Source organism: Littorina saxatilis, unplaced genomic scaffold (genome assembly GCF_037325665.1).
Source record: "Littorina saxatilis isolate snail1 unplaced genomic scaffold, US_GU_Lsax_2.0 scaffold_563, whole genome shotgun sequence".
Lineage (NCBI taxonomy): Eukaryota > Metazoa > Mollusca > Gastropoda > Littorinimorpha > Littorinidae > Littorina > Littorina saxatilis.
The window spans coordinates 33,623-54,685 of record NW_027128370.1 but is presented as its reverse complement, the minus strand read 5'-3'; the positions used below and the strand labels follow the sequence as shown (position 1 = coordinate 54,685).

At 44.0% G+C, this 21,063-nt stretch overlaps 1 protein-coding gene across 1 annotated transcript in view; it reads left to right on the top strand.

The window, feature by feature from the left end:
• The first annotated feature begins 2,448 nt into the window (after positions 1–2,448).
• Positions 2,449–21,063, top strand: part of LOC138956734 (polycystin-1-like protein 3) — a 35,752-nt gene continuing 17,137 nt past the window's right edge. The window contains exons 1-4 of the mRNA XM_070328012.1: positions 2,449–2,498; positions 17,126–17,211; positions 19,954–20,030; positions 20,500–20,625. Coding sequence (XP_070184113.1) covers positions 19,977–20,030; positions 20,500–20,625 — 180 coding nt within the window. The 5' untranslated portion in view covers positions 2,449–2,498; positions 17,126–17,211; positions 19,954–19,976. The remainder of the gene's footprint in view (positions 2,499–17,125; positions 17,212–19,953; positions 20,031–20,499; positions 20,626–21,063) is intronic.

Here is a 21,063-nt window from a genome sequence, read left to right as displayed (position 1 = left end):
TTCGTTCGTTCGTTCTCTCTCTCTCTTATTCTCTCTCTCTCTCTTATTCTCTCTCTCTCTCTCTCTCTCTCTCTCTCTCTCTCTCTCTCTCTCTCTCTCTCTCTCTCTCTCTCTCTCTCCTTTTCCCTTTTTATTCTTTACATAATAAAAACAAAGTCCGTTTTGGGTTAAACCCTTTTTATATTTAGTCAAGTTTTGACTAAATATTTTAACATCGAGGGGGAATCGAAACGAGGGTCGTGGTGTATGTGCGTGTGTCTGTGTGTGTGTCTGTGTGTCTGTGTGTGTGTGTAGAGCGATTCAGACTAAACTACTGGACCGATCTTTATGAAATTTGACATGAGAGTTCCTGGGTATGAAATCCCCGAACGTTTTTTTCATTTTTTTGATAAATGTCTTTGATGACGTCATATCCGGCTTTTCGTGAAAGTTGAGGCGGCACTGTCACGCCCTCATTTTTCAACCAAATTGGTTGAAATTTTGGTCAAGTAATCTTCGACGAAGCCCGGGGTTCGGTATTGCATTTCAGCTTGGTGGCTTAAAAATTAATTGATGACTTTGGTCATTAAAAATCGGAAAATTGTAAAAAAATGTTTGGATTAAAAACACGCTCAGAAAGTTAAAACGAAGAGAGGTACAGAAAAGCGTGCTATCCTTCTCAGCGCAACGAATACCCCGCTCTTCTTGTCAATTCCACGGGCACTGCCTTTGCCACGGGCGGTGGAGTGACGATGCTACGAGTATACGGTCTTGCTGCGTTGCGTTGCGTTCAGTTTCATTCTGTGAGTTCGACAGCTACTTGACTAAATATTGTATTTTCGCCTTACGCGACTTGTTCAAAGAAAATCTGGATTACTTTGCTCTTGTTATATTTAGTCAAGTTTTGACTAAATATTTTAACATCGAGGGGGAATCGAAACGAGGGTCGTGGTGTATGTGCGTGTGTGTGTGTGTGTGTGCGTGTGTGTGTGTGTGTGTCTGTGTGTGTGTGTAGAGCGATTCAGACTAAACTACTGGACCGATCTTTATGAAATTTGACATGAGAGTTCCTGGGTATGAAATCCCCGAACGTTTTTTTCATTTTTTTGATAAATGTCTTTGATGACGTCATATCCGGCTTTTCGTGAAAGTTGAGGCGGCACTGTCACGCCCTCATTTTTCAACCAAATTGGTTGAAATTTTGGTCAAATAATCTTCGACAAAGCTCGGACTTTGGTATTCCATATCAGCGTGGAGGCTTAAAAATTATTTAATGCTGTTGGTCATTAAAAATCTGAAAATTGTAAAAAAAATTAAAAATTTATAAAACGATTCAAATTTACGTTTATCTTATTCGCCATCATTTGCTGATTCCAAAAACATATAAATATGTTATATTCGGATTAAAAACAAGCTCTGAAAATTAAATATATAAAAATTATTATCAAATTTTTTTTTTCGAAATCAATTTAAAAACACTTTCATCTTATTCCTTGTCGGTTCCTGATTCCAAAAACATATAGATATGATATGTTTGGATTAAAAACACGCTCAGAAAGTTAAAACAAAGAGAGGTACAGAAAAGCGTGCTATCCTTCTTAGCGCAACTACTACCCCGCTCTTCTTGTCAATTTCACTGCCTTTGCCATGAGCGGTGGACTGACGATGCTTCGAGTATACGGTCTTGCTGAAAAATGGCATTGCGTTCAGTTTCATTCTGTGAGTTCGACAGCTACTTGACTAAATATTGTATTTTCGCCTTACGCGACTTGTTCAAAGAAAATCTGGATTACTTTGCTCTTGTTTTATATCTCGTTTTCACAAAATCGGCTCGAAAAGTATGTTCCCCGTGGAGAAGCATGTCATAGGCTGCACCGTAATTGCAATCTTCTATTTTATAATTGCTCAAAAGTTGTGTCAACAAAGCCTTATTTTGCAACCAAGGGCACCTGGAAGAGCCAAAGGGAGTATATTCACAAATTAAACATGGTCATTGGAAAAAGCACACAATAATCTTTACTGCTGTATGTAATAAGCCTGACTTTTGTATGTTATGAACATATGTACAACTTGTTTGAATCATGGGCAAAGTTCTCAATAATGTATAGATAGACTGTAAATACAGTCGTCCATACACAACTGTGCATCATTTCATAAAATATGAAAACGGGTACGTCAAGAAACCAACTTTGTGTCTGTCAAGTACATGAATAAGATAAAATGAAAGGGTTTAATTATATACAACAGTCAGGGAGACTTACGTGGAGTCAGTCTCTTTCAAATTAACAAAGATCTTTAATCCTCAAAATTATTTACCGCCGCAACCCCATGTTCCTTATCCCTTACAGACACTTACGTACATAGTCAAATGTAAGTGTGAACTTTTTGTTTCTGTTACTGTTTTGCATATTTCTGTTTAGTGCTCCATCTTCTTGCTTTTTGAGAAACACACCTTGAATTTGTTTTGTTCAGGTGTTACAAGCTTCAACAACACACGCTGACCGGGAAGGAAGTGTAAGGTAGGTGGACATTTCTTATCGCATGGGTTTCAGACAGCAAGGAGACTTTGGCTCACGCTTCCACAAGTCGTTTGGTAATTTATTGTATTTCATTCCTTCACTTTTTCCAAAAAAGTTCATTGGGATATAGTCTGAAATATAGTCTGCAATATAGTCTGCAATATAGTCTGTAATATAGTCTGCAATAATTGCATTTTTTATTTCTAAAGAGAAACCCTATCTTGCTAGTCTGTCCTGGAATTGCCTTAACGTGTTTAAAGGTACTGAACTTGTCAAATCCAGGTGCACGGAGCCCCAGGGGCTTTTAGTCATACCTCAGGCAGCTATCCGTTAGAAGAACTACCAAGTTTCATTGACTTGCACCCAAAGAGTCAAGAACTGCGATTTTGTTTACGAATTAATTTCGGACTCTGTCCCGGCTGGTCTTGCTTGACCTATATTTGGATCTAAATTTAGATCAGGTAGATCACATCATGCACAAAAAGACACGTCACTATAGCAAACTATGTCAGACATCATCATGAGTTTGTGTAAAACAAAATGGAGGCCGGAATCACTCAGTTGAATCGAACTCCGACCAAACACCACTATGATAACTAGGTTAATTTATGCACTCGCGTGAACAAGAAACTGTCGAGCTTCACAGATGTCGTCGTTGGGTAGTTTTGGGTTTGTTTTACTACTATAGGAGGATTTTTTTTAACTGTAAATGCAATCAGCTGCAACAAAAACGCAAAACGAAGGATGTGAGCTGCACTGTGCCTTTAATTAATTCAAAACTGGTGAAAATAATTCGTTGTTTCTATGCGGCTTAGTTAAATGACGTACCTCTGTAAGGCATGACCTGTTTAAGTGCGGTAAATAGATAATACTAAATGTACATGGCTTGCTGTGTGATACCAGGTTTACAACAAACATGAAATGCAAGCTTAACTCTTACCAGTTCGCTCCCTTGCCCATCGTAAGCAAGCTTACGATGCCCCCCCTGTAGTTTTCCACTTAATGCGTTCCATACAGTCAAACAATTAACGGCGATCCGTACATAATCGGTCATTTATTTGGAAAAGTCTGACAAAATATTAAACAAATTAGGAACGATGATCCTTTGACGACAGTGCTGTTTACAAGAGTTCGATGGGTCGCGAAAGGTAAATAAACAAAAGGGTAAAATAAGAACCTCTTCGCTTCTCTGATTAATTTGACACTTCTATTACAACCTGTGTACTTTGCTTCCAGCGTTAGAAAAGGCAAAAAACAATGGCTCACAGCCAGAAAATGTGAAGTATTCTCAAGTCATCCAAGTCCTTGATTTCATTTTAATTCTAAACTATTTAGGAAAATTAATAGACAGTAGAATAGACCAAGCTAAGACAAGGTAACTCTTGCGGGAAACCGGAATTCCCCAAAATAGGGAGACATAATTTACGCTCTCACCTCGTGCAGTTATGCAGTTTCAACGTGTCTTTTGCTCTGTTTTTGGCGTTAGATTTCGTGTCCCCTGTTTTTAGCAAACACTGTTTTTGTGTTGCACCACCCATGCTTTAAAAAACATGCTTTAAATTACAAAACGGACATAATTTCTCTTTACTTTAATGAATGACAACTTTAAAAAACATTGTTCTATAGTTCAGACTAAAACAAATGATTGTATAAAGATTTCCAAAAGATCAGTTGGTTATACCTAAAAATGGTTTTCAGCAAATTCAATCATTCTTGACTGAGATCATGAGCGGAAAACAGGACAACTTGGGGGAAAGTGCATCCACGACTTTTCCTCTCATGATACGACTGAGCATTAAGCTTTAAGAGTACACAACAATGTATCTACACACGGGCCATATTTTTCGCATAACATTTATTTATACACGTTTTAAAACGTATGCGTGGTACCTTTTGACCTGTTGTGTGTAAGCCTTGATGCAGTCTCCTTGTCGTGTGAAAACCTGGCGCTTACACGCACACATTCGTGAATTGTAAAACATGGCAAATGCTGCTTTTCATGTGTATTTCTAGTTCCACCTCAGTAATTGTGTTGGTGGTGTTGATTGTTCTGTGTTGTGTCTTGTCATTGTGTGAGCTTCAGATGTCTGTTTGTCGTTGTGTGAGCTTCAGATGTCTGTTTGTCGTTGTGTGAGCTTCAGATGTCTGTTTGTCGTTGCCTTGGTTTGTCTTTGTTGCTCACCTCTTGATGAACAATGACAGTTTACTCAAACACAAGAAGAAAGTGCACATCTCTTTCAGGCAATGCCGTAGATGTTTCATCAACTATGACATTATGTTCTTCTTATTCAAATAGATTTACTACAGCCTGCACTCTAATTCATTCGCCATGCTACACAGGCTGCTAAGCAATTCTGTTCTCAAAAGTACAACTTCTCATCAAGTCTGCAGAACAAATACAAGCAGTAGCAGATGCCAATTTTATCTTAAATGTACGCAGTCTGCGAGGTAAATTCAAAAATATTTGTATACCGTACTTTCTAAATCAAAAGGTGAAGAAGACAAAAGGAATTCTACTTGCTAAAATGTCCATGCACAAGCTAAGGGAGGGGGGGGGAGTGGTGGTAGGGAGTATCATGAAGTTGGCCTGCACTAGCTGAGGGAGGGGTTGGGAGTATCTTGGAGCTTGAGGAGGGGCGGGAAAGTGATGGTTGGGAGTACATGTATCATGAAGTTGCCTTACTTTAGCTGAGGGAGGGGCGGGGAAATGGTGGTTGGGTGTATCTTGAAGTTGGCCTGCAGTAGCTGAGGGGGGGGGGGGGCGGGGAAGTGATGGTTGGGAGTACGTGTATCATGAAGTAGGCCTGCATTAGCAGTGGGAGGGGCGGGGAGTGGTGGTTGGGAGTATTATGAAGTAGGCCTGTACTAGCTGAGGGAGAGGCGGGGAAGTGGTGGTTGGGAGTATTATGAAGTAGGCCTGTACTAGCTGAGGGAGAGGCGGGGAAGTGGTGGTTGGGAGTATCATGAAGTAGGCCTGCACTAGCTGAGGGTGGGGCGGGGAAGTGGTGGTTAAGAGTATCATGAAGTTGCCCTGCACTAGCTGAGGGAGGGGCAGGAAGTGGTGGTTGGGAGTATCATGAAGTTGGCCTGCACTAGCTGAGGGAGAGGCGGGAAGTGGTGGTTCAGAGTATCATGAAGTAGGCCTGTACTAGCTGAGGGAGGGGCGGGAAGTGGTGGTTAAGAGTATCATGAAGTAGGCCTGTACTAGCTGAGGGAGGGGCGGGAAGTGGTGGTTAAGAGTATCATGAAGTAGGCCTGTACTAGCCGAGGGAGGGGCGGGAAGTGGTGGTTAAGAGTATCATGAAGTAGGCCTGTACTAGGTGAGGGAGGGGCGGGAAGTGGTGGTTCAGAGTATCATGAAGTAGGCCTGTACTAGCTGAGGGAGGGGCGGGAAGTGGTGGTTCAGAGTATCATGAAGTAGGCCTGTACTAGCTGAGGGAAGGGCGGGAAGTGGTGGTTAAGAGTATCATGAAGTAGGCCTGTACTAGCTGAGGGAGGGGCGGGAAGTGGTGGTTCAGAGTATCATGAAGTAGGCCTGTACTAGGTGAGGGAGGGGCGGGAAGTGGTGGTTCAGAGTATCATGAAGTAGGCCTGTACTAGCTGAGGGAGGGGCGGGAAGTGGTGGTTAAGAGTATCATGAAGTAGGCCTGTACTAGCTGAGGGAGGGGCGGGAAGTGGTGGTTCAGAGTATCATGAAGTAGGCCTGTACTAGCTGAGGGAGGGGCGGGGAAGTGGTGGTTAAGAGTATCATGAAGTAGGCCTGTACTAGCTGAGGGAGGGGCGGGAAGTGGTGGTTCAGAGTATCATGAAGTAGGCCTGTACTAGCTGAGGGAGGGGCGGGGAAGTGGTGGTTAAGAGTATCATGAAGTAGGCCTGTACTAGCTGAGGGAGAGGCGGGAAGTGCTTAAGGAGAGGCGGGAAGTGGTGGTTAAGAGTATCATGAAGTTGGCCTGCACTAGCTGAGGGAGAGGCGGGAAGTGGTGGTTCAGAGTATCATGAAGTTGGCCTGCACTAGCTGAGGGAGAGGCGGGAAGTGGTGGTTAAGAGTATCATGAAGTAGGCCTGCACTAGCTGAGGGAGGGGCAGGGAAATGGGGGTTAAGAGTATCATGAAGTTGCATGCCCTGCACTAGCTGAGGGAGAGGCGGGAAGTGGTGGTTCAGAGTATCATGAAGTTGCCCTGCACTAGCTGAGGGAGGGGCAGGGAAGTGGGGGTTAAGAGTATCATGAAGTAGGCCTGCACTAGCTGAGGGAGGGGCAGGAAGTGGTGGTTGGGAGTATCATGAAGTTGGCCTGCACTAGCTGAGGGAGAGGCGGGAAGTGGTGGTTCAGAGTATCATGAAGTAGGCCTGTACTAGCTGAGGGAGAGGCGGGAAGTGGTGGTTCAGAGTATCATGAAGTAGGCCTGTACTAGCTGAGGGAGGGGCGGGAAGTGGTGGTTCAGAGTATCATGAAGTAGGCCTGTACTAGCCGAGGGAGGGGCGGGAAGTGGTGGTTAAGAGTATCATGAAGTAGGCCTGTACTAGCTGAGGGAGGGGCGGGAAGTGGTGGTTAAGAGTATCATGAAGTAGGCCTGTACCAGGTGAGGGAGGGGCGGGAAGTGGTGGTTCAGAGTATCATGAAGTAGGCCTGTACTAGCTGAGGGAGGGGCGGGAAGTGGTGGTTCAGAGTATCATGAAGTAGGCCTGTACTAGCTGAGGGAGGGGCGGGAAGTGGTGGTTAAGAGTATCATGAAGTAGGCCTGTACTAGCTGAGGGAGGGGCGGGAAGTGGTGGTTCAGAGTATCATGAAGTAGGCCTGTACTAGGTGAGGGAGGGGCGGGAAGTGGTGGTTCAGAGTATCATGAAGTAGGCCTGTACTAGCTGAGGGAGGGGCGGGAAGTGGTGGTTAAGAGTATCATGAAGTAGGCCTGTACTAGCTGAGGGAGGGGCGGGAAGTGGTGGTTCAGAGTATCATGAAGTAGGCCTGTACTAGCTGAGGGAGGGGCGGGGAAGTGGTGGTTAAGAGTATCATGAAGTAGGCCTGTACTAGCTGAGGGAGGGGCGGGAAGTGGTGGTTCAGAGTATCATGAAGTAGGCCTGTACTAGCTGAGGGAGGGGCGGGGAAGTGGTGGTTAAGAGTATCATGAAGTAGGCCTGTACAAGCTGAGGGAGAGGCGGGAAGTGCTTAAGGAGAGGCGGGAAGTGGTGGTTAAGAGTATCATGAAGTTGGCCTGCACTAGCTGAGGGAGAGGCGGGAAGTGGTGGTTCAGAGTATCATGAAGTTGGCCTGCACTAGCTGAGGGAGAGGCGGGAAGTGGTGGTTAAGAGTATCATGAAGTAGGCCTGCACTAGCTGAGGGAGGGGCAGGGAAATGGGGGTTAAGAGTATCATGAAGTTGCATGCCCTGCACTAGCTGAGGGAGAGGCGGGAAGTGGTGGTTAAGAGTATCATGAAGTTGCCCTGCACTAGCTGAGGGAGGGGCAGGGAAGTGGGGGTTAAGAGTATCATGAAGTAGGCCTGCACTAGCTGAGGGAGGGGCAGGGAAATGGGGGTTAAGAGTATCATGAAGTTGCCCTGCACTAGCTGAGGGAGAGGCGGGAAGTGGTGGTTAAGAGTATCATGAAGTTGCCCTGCACTAGCTGAGGGAGGGGCAGGGAAGTGGGGTTTAAGAGTATCATGAAGTTGGCCTGCACTAGCTGAGGGAGAGGCGGGAAGTGATGGTTAAGAGTATCATAAAGTTGCCCTGCACTAGCTGAGGGAGGGGCGGGAAGTGGTGGTTCAGAGTATCATGAAGTAGGCCTGTACTAGCTGAGGGAGGGGCGGAAAGTGGTGGTTAAGAGTATCATGAAGTAGGCCTGCACTAGCTGAGGGAGGGGCGGGAAGTGGTGGTTCAGAGTATCATGAAGTAGGCCTGCACTAGCTGAGGGAGAGGCGGGAAGTGGTGGTTAAGAGTATCATGAAGTAGGCCTGTACTAGCTGAGGGAGGGGCGGGAAGTGGTGGTTAAGAGTATCATGAAGTAGGCCTGCACTAGCTGAGGGAGGGGCGGGAAGTGGTGGTTCGGAGTATCATGAAGTAGGCCTGTACTAGCTGAGGGAGGGGCGAGAAGTGGTGGTTAAAAGTATCATGAAGTAGGCCTGCACTAGCTGAGGGAGGGGCGGGAAGTGGTGGTTAAGAGTATCATGAAGTTGCCCTGTACTAGCTGAGGGAGAGGCGGGGAAGTGGTGGTTAAGAGTATTATGAAGTAGGCCTGTACTAGCTGAGGGAGGGGCGGGGAAGTGGTGGTTAAGAGTATCATGAAGTAGGCCTGCACTAGCTGAGGGAGAGGCGGGAAGTGGTGGTTAAGAGTATTATGAAGTTGGCCTGTACTAGCTGAGGGAGGGGCGGGAAGTGGTGGTTCACAGTATCATGAAGTAGGCCTGCACTAGCTGAGGGAGGGGCGGGGAAGTGGTGGTTAAGAGTATCATGAAGTAGGCCTGTACTAGCTGAGGGAGAGGCGGGAAGTGCTTAAGGAGAGGCGGGAAGTGGTGGTTAAGAGTATCATGAAGTTGGCCTGCACTAGCTGAGGGAGAGGCGGGAAGTGGTGGTTCAGAGTATCATGAAGTTGGCCTGCACTAGCTGAGGGAGAGGCGGGAAGTGGTGGTTAAGAGTATCATGAAGTAGGCCTGCACTAGCTGAGGGAGGGGCAGGGAAATGGGGGTTAAGAGTATCATGAAGTTGCATGCCCTGCACTAGCTGAGGGAGAGGCGGGAAGTGGTGGTTCAGAGTATCATGAAGTTGCCCTGCACTAGCTGAGGGAGGGGCAGGGAAGTGGGGGTTAAGAGTATCATGAAGTAGGCCTGCACTAGCTGAGGGAGGGGCAGGAAGTGGTGGTTGGGAGTATCATGAAGTTGGCCTGCACTAGCTGAGGGAGAGGCGGGAAGTGGTGGTTCAGAGTATCATGAAGTAGGCCTGTACTAGCTGAGGGAGAGGCGGGAAGTGGTGGTTCAGAGTATCATGAAGTAGGCCTGTACTAGCTGAGGGAGGGGCGGGAAGTGGTGGTTCAGAGTATCATGAAGTAGGCCTGTACTAGCCGAGGGAGGGGCGGGAAGTGGTGGTTCAGAGTATCATGAAGTAGGCCTGTACCAGGTGAGGGAGGGGCGGGAAGTGGTGGTTCAGAGTATCATGAAGTAGGCCTGTACTAGCTGAGGGAGGGGCGGGAAGTGGTGGTTCAGAGTATCATGAAGTAGGCCTGTACTAGCTGAGGGAGGGGCGGGAAGTGGTGGTTAAGAGTATCATGAAGTAGGCCTGTACTAGCTGAGGGAGGGGCGGGAAGTGGTGGTTCAGAGTATCATGAAGTAGGCCTGTACTAGGTGAGGGAGGGGCGGGAAGTGGTGGTTCAGAGTATCATGAAGTAGGCCTGTACTAGCTGAGGGAGGGGCGGGAAGTGGTGGTTAAGAGTATCATGAAGTAGGCCTGTACTAGCTGAGGGAGGGGCGGGAAGTGGTGGTTCAGAGTATCATGAAGTAGGCCTGTACTAGCTGAGGGAGGGGCGGGGAAGTGGTGGTTAAGAGTATCATGAAGTAGGCCTGTACTAGCTGAGGGAGGGGCGGGAAGTGGTGGTTCAGAGTATCATGAAGTAGGCCTGTACTAGCTGAGGGAGGGGCGGGGAAGTGGTGGTTAAGAGTATCATGAAGTAGGCCTGTACAAGCTGAGGGAGAGGCGGGAAGTGCTTAAGGAGAGGCGGGAAGTGGTGGTTAAGAGTATCATGAAGTTGGCCTGCACTAGCTGAGGGAGAGGCGGGAAGTGGTGGTTCAGAGTATCATGAAGTTGGCCTGCACTAGCTGAGGGAGAGGCGGGAAGTGGTGGTTAAGAGTATCATGAAGTAGGCCTGCACTAGCTGAGGGAGGGGCAGGGAAATGGGGGTTAAGAGTATCATGAAGTCGCATGCCCTGCACTAGCTGAGGGAGAGGCGGGAAGTGGTGGTTAAGAGTATCATGAAGTTGCCCTGCACTAGCTGAGGGAGGGGCAGGGAAGTGGGGGTTAAGAGTATCATGAAGTAGGCCTGCACTAGCTGAGGGAGGGGCAGGGAAATGGGGGTTAAGAGTATCATGAAGTTGCCCTGCACTAGCTGAGGGAGAGGCGGGAAGTGGTGGTTAAGAGTATCATGAAGTTGCCCTGCACTAGCTGAGGGAGGGGCAGGGAAGTGGGGTTTAAGAGTATCATGAAGTTGGCCTGCACTAGCTGAGGGAGAGGCGGGAAGTGATGGTTAAGAGTATCATAAAGTTGCCCTGCACTAGCTGAGGGAGGGGCGGGAAGTGGTGGTTCAGAGTATCATGAAGTAGGCCTGTACTAGCTGAGGGAGGGGCGGAAAGTGGTGGTTAAGAGTATCATGAAGTAGGCCTGCACTAGCTGAGGGAGGGGCGGGAAGTGGTGGTTCAGAGTATCATGAAGTAGGCCTGCACTAGCTGAGGGAGAGGCGGGAAGTGGTGGTTAAGAGTATCATGAAGTAGGCCTGTACTAGCTGAGGGAGGGGCGGGAAGTGGTGGTTAAGAGTATCATGAAGTAGGCCTGCACTAGCTGAGGGAGGGGCGGGAAGTGGTGGTTCGGAGTATCATGAAGTAGGCCTGTACTAGCTGAGGGAGGGGCGAGAAGTGGTGGTTAAAAGTATCATGAAGTAGGCCTGCACTAGCTGAGGAAGGGGCGGGAAGTGGTGGTTAAGAGTATCATGAAGTTGCCCTGTACTAGTTGAGGGAGAGGCGGGGAAGTGGTGGTTAAGAGTATTATGAAGTAGGCCTGTACTAGCTGAGGGAGGGGCGGGGAAGTGGTGGTTAAGAGTATCATGAAGTAGGCCTGCACTAGCTGAGGGAGAGGCGGGAAGTGGTGGTTAAGAGTATTATGAAGTTGGCCTGTACTAGCTGAGGGAGGGGCGGGAAGTGGTGGTTCACAGTATCATGAAGTAGGCCTGCACTAGCTGAGGGAGGGGCGGGGAAGTGGTGGTTAAGAGTATCATGAAGTTGGCCTGCACTAGCTGAGGGAGAGGCGGGAAGTGGTGGTTAAGAGTATTATGAAGTTGGCCTGTACTAGCTGAGGGAGGGGCGGGAAGTGGTGGTTCAGAGTATCATGAAGTAGGCCTGCACTAGCTGAGGGAGGGGCGGGGAAGTGGTGGTTAAGAGTATCATGAAGTAGGCCTGCACTGGCTGAGGGAGAGGCGGGAAGTGGTGGTTAAGAGTATTATGAAGTAGGCCTGCACTAGCTGAGGGAGGGGCAGGGAAGTGGTGGTTGGGAGTATCATGAAGTAGGCCTGTACTAGCCGAGGGAGGGGCGGGAAGTGGTGGTTAAGAGTATCATGAAGTAGGCCTGTACCAGGTGAGGGAGGGGCGGGAAGTGGTGGTTAAGAGTATCATGAAGTAGGCCTGCACTAGCTGAGGGAGGGGCGGGAAGTGGTGGTTCAGAGTATCATGAAGTAGGCCTGTACTAGCTGAGGGAGGGGCGGGAAGTGGTGGTTAAGAGTATCATGAAGTAGGCCTGTACTAGCTGAGGGAGGGGCAGGAAGTGGTGGTTAAGAGTATTATGAAGTAGGCCTGTACTAGCTGAGGGAGGAGCGGGAAGTGGTGGTTCAGAGTATCATGAAGTAGGCCTGTACTAGCTGAGGGAGAGGCGGGAAGTGGTGGTTAAGAGTATTATGAAGTAGGCCTGTACTAGCTGAGGGAGGGGCGGGAAGTGGTGGTTCAGAGTATCATGAAGTTGGCCTGTACTAGCTGAGGGAGAGGCGGGAAGTGGTGGTTAAGAGTATCATGAAGTAGGCCTGTACTAGCTGAGGGAGGGGCGGGAAGTGGTGGTTCAGAGTATCATGAAGTAGGCCTGCACTAGCTGAGGGAGAGGCGGGAAGTGGTGGTTGGGAGTATCATGAAGTTGCCCTGCACTAGCTGAGGGAGGGGCAGGGAAGTGGTGGTTTGGCGTACAGTGGAACCTGTCTATAAAGACCACACCGGGAAGGACCAAAAGTGATGTACGCACTGATAAGTTATATGATCTAAAGACAGAATAACAATAGAATGCTAAGAAGCTTCAATAAATTAAAAAAAATATCATACATTGCTTGGATGTGCACTTTCTTTTACCTTTGACCACAGTCGTTGCTGAAGAGACTATCTGTCTTTCTGTCTGTCTGTCAGTCTGTCGGTTAGTCTGTCTGTTTGTCTGTCTGTCTGTCTGTCTGTCTATTGCTATCTCTCTCTCCCTCTCTGCGTTTTTCTACCTCTCTCTCTCTCTGTCTCCGCGTGTGTGTGTGTGTGTGTTTGTGTGTGTGTATGTTTGTGTGTGTGTATGTTTGTGTGTGGGTGTGTGTTTGTGTGTGTGTGTGTCTGTCTGTGTGTGTGTGTGTGTGTGTGTGTACGTAGGTACATGCGCACTTGCACACACAAGTTCAAGCCAGTTGTCATGTGTGAAACATGTAAGAGGAAAAAGACGGGCCAGTGGAAAATGCCTACGCTGGTAAACTATTGCTTCAAGTCGCACTTTTGCAACATAAATGATTTCAGTCATAATAGGCTTGAAGTTATGTGACGTCAGAGTCCGACAAAAGCTTATATTTATGGGGCTAGTGGAGACAACAAAAGAGAGCATGTTTGTGTGTGTTCAATCGCAGAAAAATAAAAGAAATTCTGACTAGAATCAATCGATACATAAATGTTATATGTATTTTTTACCAAAATATGACATTTGACACAGATATCGACAGGCATTGTTCACCTCGACCGCTGGTGCTGTCTCCGAGGAAAACTGACTGCCTCAGTCTGTGTAAAATGTCATATTTTTGGTCAAAAATACAAACAACGTATGATAATATGCCATGACTTTTGTGTGTAAGGAACATACATACAACTTGTTTGAAATCAGAGGCAACATTCTCAAGATTTTTATAACAGCCTGTATCGAAGTTCAAGAGGTGAGCCAAATGTGAATTTTCGCAGGTTATTTGAACAGTACATTTTTGTCGGGTTGATGTTGAAGGTATCCTTATTAGTGCGGCGGTCACGTGACCTATTTGAATGGAATCTTGGTCCGAAAAGTGTATCAGATAGACAAGTTAAATGTCTTTAATGGCATAGAAAGTTCGAATGAAATGACACCAGCATGAATGTTAGAGTTGCGGTTCAAATCATGTCGCAATAATGTTGGCTCAGGTTATAACTACCCTTTGATAAACACACAAAGTAGACCGGAGACGGGAACTTGTGTGTATGCACTCATAACTAAACGTTTTGGTCCAAACTGTTAGTTAAAAATTAATTTCGGCATTTTTCAAAAACAAATTAGGCATATTTTGATACAAATACACCCTTTATATCGGGAGCTGTATTGGATGTCCTAGGAATCAATAGTTTTTATTGATGCCATAACATTTCAAACTGTTTGAAACACTCTGATTTTGTTTATGTGAACATAAGCTGCTTATACCCCGAGAACCTAGCAGTCGCAGCGTACACTTTTGCGCAACGCTATAATATATCCCGTACAGTTTTTGATAGGATGGTCACAACTTGATAGGAACAGAGAGAATATTTATTGCTAACAATATAATTCTTATGCATGATTTGCAGCCGGGCTTGATTTCTATCAAATACACTTTAACATAGGGATACCACAGGCTACTCGGGTTCAAGGTGCTGCTTGTTTCACCAGTGTCAAGGTCGGCTGTGATTGTATAGTCTTTGTTGTGACGTAAATTGAATTGCCGAGGTGTAGGTAGGGGAAGGGCCCTAAATATGGATAGGCTCTAATTATGGACCACATCCTGTTCTGACAAACTAACCGTGCCAGAGCACTCAAAACAATCAATTATTTCCTTTTTTAAATTTTTTTATAAGTTTCTTTAGTTTCTTGTTGTGCTTCAAAAAGTGATATCATCGAACCAAAACAAAGTAATCTCATGCATATTTGAATTAGTCTGACCACTCTTAATTATTCTGAATTCTATTTTTGCTAATTAGCTCTAAATAGGCGTAACTGTTAACGTAAGAGAGAACAACTACCAAGCACAAAATGAAACTTATTCGCAAGGAAACAAGCTAGTTATCAGCATGTAACAAAAAGTGGTCCATATTCTGAGCCCTTCCCCTACTACCAAACAAAGCTTTTACATTTACCTGAAATATACGCGGGTAAGAAAGTAATCCTCTCATCTCTCTCACTTTCGAGTTCTCTGATTGAGTTGCTGTATGTAACACAAACTTTCCTCATCGAAAGCGGGACAAATGACTGGTACAGGAAGACACTGGCTTGAACTGTGTGCGAGTGTGCAGTACAATGACATACACGAATGCATCTGGCCACCAGCCACGCACAACTTGACTATAACTACCAAAACACATGCACGTAGAGTGAAAGTGACGAAGAAACCCAGGTAAGTTTAGATTCACAACACGCAGCTTTGCTGAGCCCAGTGTCGACCACCATTTCAGAGGTAAGTGCAACTTTCCGGCAGAATGATTGTGCTTCATCTTGAACATTAACCTGACAGCACATTATCAAACAAGTAAACTGGATAATCTTAAGTTCCAAAACAATAAATGTTTGTTTCCAATGACCTGGCGGAAAAAAGAGGTCGGTACGGTACGGTAGGTCGGCCATTTTGGGGATTAAAGTTCGATGTATTCATTTAGTCAACGTTTGAGTAAGTGTTTTGATATAGACTGGGAATCGGACTGAGAATATGTTGATCACGTTTTGCATGTGACCTCTGTCAGGAACTATCCCCAAAGCTGGTGTTCTCCATTATTTAGATTTATGTTTTGATGACGTCATATCCAATTTATCACAAAAGTTGGGAACGCACCAAGATGATCTCATTGTTCAATGAAATCGATTAAAACTGTGCATGTTTTTAATTGTGACAAAAGTTGAAACATCAGGAGCAGAAATATAGTTAATCAAAGAATCAGAAACGTTGAAATGTTAATGTTGCATGGTCTTATAAAATCGTTGCATCAACATTCGTATTCACACATTAATCAAAACACTGTCCTAACTTCTCGCGTATTGCCTAGGAAAAAATCATTGACGACTTTGTCTAATATGCTGGAGTATATAGGTAATGGTGTTTGAAAAAGACATGCGAAAAATTGTAACAAGAACCTTGTTTACTTGATGATCTGAACGTCAATGAAACATGTTCAGAATTAGTGTGTGCTGTTTGTTGACTAGTTATTCATGACATACAACCATGGCATAACTACGCATTCAAGTGTAAGCATATTATTCAACGCATACGTCAATGACAGGCAATTGTACACAACTGAACAATGAGGAGAAAATAAGTAACTCAAGACATTTTGGAATAACATATACAACATAGCAACAAAATCAACTTTGACAAAACACATTCTGAGAATAATTCTTCCGGCTGTCAGGTTCGTTGATTTTACACTGACTTAGTGCATTTAATAACACTAGCTGCTTCAACAAAGAACGCTGCTATGTTAAAAACATAAGTGCTTTCAGTATGAAACTAAGCATGTTTGCAATTTACGTTGATGTTTGAAGTGAAGCACAATTATTCTGCACGATATTTTGAGATGCTAATTAAAACAATGATCCCCTTAAATATTATGTATATAGTAATATGTATGTATGTAGTAATATGTATGTATATAGTAATATGTATGTATATATAATATATATGCATATAGTAATATGTATGTATGTAGTAATATGTATGTATATAGTAATATATATCTACTGGCCGTATAAAATTTCATCTCACACGGCATCACTGCAGAGCGCCTAGAACTGTACCCACGGAATATGCGCGATATAAGACTCATTGATTGATTGATTGATTGATATGTATATACTAATTAGCAAACCCTTTGAAGTTCCTGTGGATTGTTCTAGTCTAACCCTAAATGTTTACATTTTTCAGTTTAATTGAATTGTGCCGTTGTTTGTTCATGTTTTTATTTGATGGAAAGACTGATTGATAAGTACCCGTTTTGCAATTCGAATACTCCTGGATTATTTCATTACAAAAAAAAAAACGTTCCCCTTCTTTTGTACTGTCACGTTCGGATGAATGTTTCCATGGTGTATCGAATGTCTTGTTCTATTTGCAGCTATTTTAATATCATTCATGTCTCGTGATATCAAATTGTTCATTCCATTTCCAGCAATTGTATGTATTTGATTGTTTTGTTTTTGTTCTTGTTCTTGTTCTTGTTTGTGTTCTAGTTCTTGTTCTTGTTTTTGTTCTTGTTTTTGTTCTTGTTCTTGTTGATGTTGTTGGTGCTTTCATGTTTGCCTGCTTGATTTTCAGCTTAACTTGAGAACCATTTTATATTTCGGAGTTGAAGGTGACTCTTGTAATTTCGTATAATGACTAAGTATTATTTTCTTTCTTGATTGTTTTTGCGTCCAAGTGTGTGTGTAGGTGTTTGTGTATGCGTTTGTGTTAGTGTGTGTGTGGGCGTGCGCGCGCGCGCGCGCGCGCGTGTGTGTGTGTGTGTGTGTGTGTGTGTGTGTGTGTGTGTGTGTGTATGTGTGTGTGTGTGTGTGTGTGTTCTCTTATTCGCCCTTGGTTAGGCGAGTGCGTGCAAGTATTGACCATGACGTTGCATGACAAAACACAGGAATTGTAAAATAAATTAATTAACTAACTATTTATATCAGCCTCACCCCCACAGTGAATCACAGCAGGTCGAGTGTCTGGATCTGATGTACTGACCAGAAGGACAATCGACACATGAAAACCATAGGTAAGACGAATAAAACTCGAATCCACTCAACTATATGTTTACCCTAATCAACCCTGTATTCTCGGAATAAGTTGTATGAGTAGAAATCTATAAAATGTTAGCAAATTCAGTGGAGTCTACACTTTGTAAAAATAATAAGCTTTTTTTAAAAAGGGATTTGTTCTGTAAAATTAAGGATAGCTGATATCAAAAATAACAATTAGAATAAGACTTAATGTGCAAAATAAAAACTGAAACATGAGTATGGGGTATTCAATTTTTCCACAAAACCACTACTGATGACATTATGCAGATTCTATTGTGAATATGTGAACAAATAAACAATCAAATCCTCAAGAAGAGTGTTATTTCTAATACTCTGACAGTTAGCAATTAATGTTAACAGACATGTCTCAATAATGATATCAACATTCGCCTGCCGGCTTGGTCCCGCATAATGTTTATATCATTTTAGCACTGATATTATTCTGAGTTATTTATAATATGCTGACTGATAGTAAATGATAACAGGCATGTCGAGAAAAATATATTAAGCATGAGCCTTTTAGGCGAATGCTGATATCGTTTGTGAGACATGTCAGTTATCATTTGCTAACAGTCAGCATATTAGAAATAACCGTTTTATTACCGTTTAATTCGACCAAAACAAATTTCGAAGCGACCCCGCGAATTAGACAGAACAGCCGCAATGGGAACTTGAGCGCTCCTACCTGATTATGCCTGTCAGTCAAAGAATTCTCGTGACCTGGGTCAGCCAATCAGAGTAACACACCTGACGTGATGAATATTCACAGGTCAAATGCGTTTGACACACAACAATCTCACAAGATAAACCATGTTTCGGTTGCTTCGCTTTTTCTTGTTGAACAGAGAGCGACAGATTTAGAACCGACTCCAGACGGATGGAAAATAACGTAAAGATACATTTGATCTAAAGCGAGTGCCGCAATTTCACTTGATTTTTCCCAACTTAGATAATTTAGATTTCAAGTGAGCGGGTCGGCATTGCACACTCAGAGGATGGGCGGTGCCTTGCTGTTCCGTAAAGCACCCACCGACAAAACTCGCATTTTGGTATTTTTTAGATAAAGAGAGTATTATCCGACAGCATTTGACGTGTCATTCTTTATAATAAATCACGCTGATATTGTTGATTTAAATTGTTACTTTGTCTTGTTAATTTTTAGCTTGATAGTCTGAACGTTATAACATTTAGAGGGTCACATAGAATCCGTCTTGATTGGTCAAAAAGCCATATGGGGCACTGAATTGGTAATAATGAGTGTTGTCATCATTTTCACGAGTTTTCATTCACACGCACCTGGGAAATAAATCTCATGTTCCCCAGGCAATAAATCCCCGGTTACCATAGTTGCAGGAAGCAGGTTATACATGGATAATCAAAAGAAAACCCAATAGAAACGCTCGGGGTTTCTTCGGCTCTTTTCATTGGTGTTTCCCCAGACCTAAACAGACGACACGACACTGCTTTGCAAAGTTCCAAAAACGAACTGGCAAACTGGGAAAAGTAAACAAAAAACAAAACTACTTCATGAAAGGTCATACATTCATCAAAAACAAATGAAACCTAGCGATGTGTTTTGTCTTCTTACAGAGTCATGGAGTGCGTGGATCTTTGTTTCGATACACAGACGTTCGGAGAAACACGAACGTCAAGTTCAAGTAAAACGACCCCTGACACACACATTTTGACCCGAGCACAAGACGTTGTATCGATAAACGAAACGCAAATAAGAAACAATAATAAAAGCAAAGAAAATAGCAACAAGATATGCAAACATCTAACAAAGCCGAGCAAGCAGAATGACAGGTCTAATGAAAAACAATGAGGTACTGAGTCGGAAACAAGATCGCGATTCTTTCCTTCGCTGCACAACGCAAATCTTCTGTGACCTTTGACCAAACGTAGCTTCCACATTCGATCACTCAGCTTAATATTTACAACAGAAAGCCGAGGGGGTGGAATACCGAGATGAACCTACAGAACTGTGCATCCTCAAACCTGACATATTCATCCCAACATTTAATGAACTCAAAAACACAGAAAGTTGCTTTCACACGCCATCTTTGAGTTCCAGTGGTTATCAAACCGGGACTCCTGTGGTTATCAGCACGGAACCCGTGTTTCAAGGCATGGCTCCTTGGGTTGATTGTGCACTTATTTTCTCACTACCAAAATGATGACAAAAACGATGTTTCGTGGTTTGTTGACAGACCAGCTTTTTTGTCGGTCTTCGGGGGGCATATCGACTTTTGTTTCATATTTACTGACCGCGGCCTTCGGCCTTGGTCAATAAACATGAAACAAAAGACGATATGCTCCCCCTCGGACCGACAAAAAAGCTGGTCTGTCAACAACCCATCAAACATCTTATAATGTCGATGCGTGCATCAAACAGCATGTGCTTCAAACACATAAGGGTTCATTAAGGGACGTTAAAACCAACAACTAACCAGCCTGCTGGGTCATGTTGACATCCATTTTTTCGACATACCTGTTATTATTTCATAACAGTACACATACACACAAAACATCTCATATCACAGTGCTGAATACACGTGTTCTTTAAAGTCAGAGACAAGCGGAAAAAAACCAATGTCATCATTTTATATCACAGTTTTAGAAGCCCATGCTGTATGAGGTCAAACACAAGCACACATCGACATCACTCAATAATGTCACAATGTTAGAATATATAATGTATAATGCTTGAATTTCAGGTCGATCATAAACAACCAGCAACATGACAAGTTTTTCTGGATCAGATCAGCCAGTGACCCAGTTGGAGTACAGCGAGGTAAGCCTCTTTCTCTTCAACGTGCCTTTTCGCTTGTTTGTGTGCTTGTTTGCTTGTCATGGACCAGGCTTACAAATCTACATAGATAACCGACATAAACGCTTTCATTTCCTTAAAAAAAAAAAGCTATCGTTTGAAAAAATGGACCTGTTCTCTGTTTTCCTGGAGCATACTTGCAAATAACTCATTTCAAAACAATGTTCATACAAGAGCAACACCATTTCATGATAAGGATCCCACAAGAAAGCATCTCCCCCTTCCCACTCTCTCTCTCTCTCTCTCTCTCTCTCTCTCTCTCTCTCTCTCTCTCTCTCTCTCTCTCTCTCTCTCTCTCTCTCTCTCTCTCTCTCTCTCTCTCTCTCTCTCTCTCTCTGCGATTCATTCAGGTGGAACTATAGCATTGTCTATTGTTCTTCTCCTTGAACTGTAATCTGAACACGTGTCCCGTTTACCCGACGTGTATTTTCAGCCCAGGTGTTGTCAGTGCAGCCAGCAATCACACTGCAACAGAGACGAGTACTGTGCATGCCATTCCAAGCACGTGCACTGCACAAACTGCCTTGCAGACAGCTGTACGAACCGAAACATTCTGCTAGTAAGTATGCTTTGGACGTCTGGCCCGTTCTCTCTTAAAAAGAAAACCGGCCTGTGTGTCTTGGCAACATACTGAAGCGTGTTCACAGACTTTAAAGGAACCCATGTTCAGCTTTTTTTTCGTTCGAGTTGATGTGTATCAGCATAATGAGTTTATTGTCAGGCTGAAAAGATTACACAAATATTAACAACACTTAAAGTTTAGTCACTGGTCTTGCTGTTCAGGTTGTTTTGCTAACACTAAAACAAAGATGATGAGCAAATCTAGTTTGCTGAATATCTACTACTGTCCATTAACATAAAATAATACCGCCACCAACAAAAAGAGTTTGAACCTATAAGATTGTTACGAAGGAAGCTACAAAGGTAACACAGGTAGTATGTCTTATAACTATACCAATACATTGACACTGTCTCGCAAATTTAGAGATTTTGTATT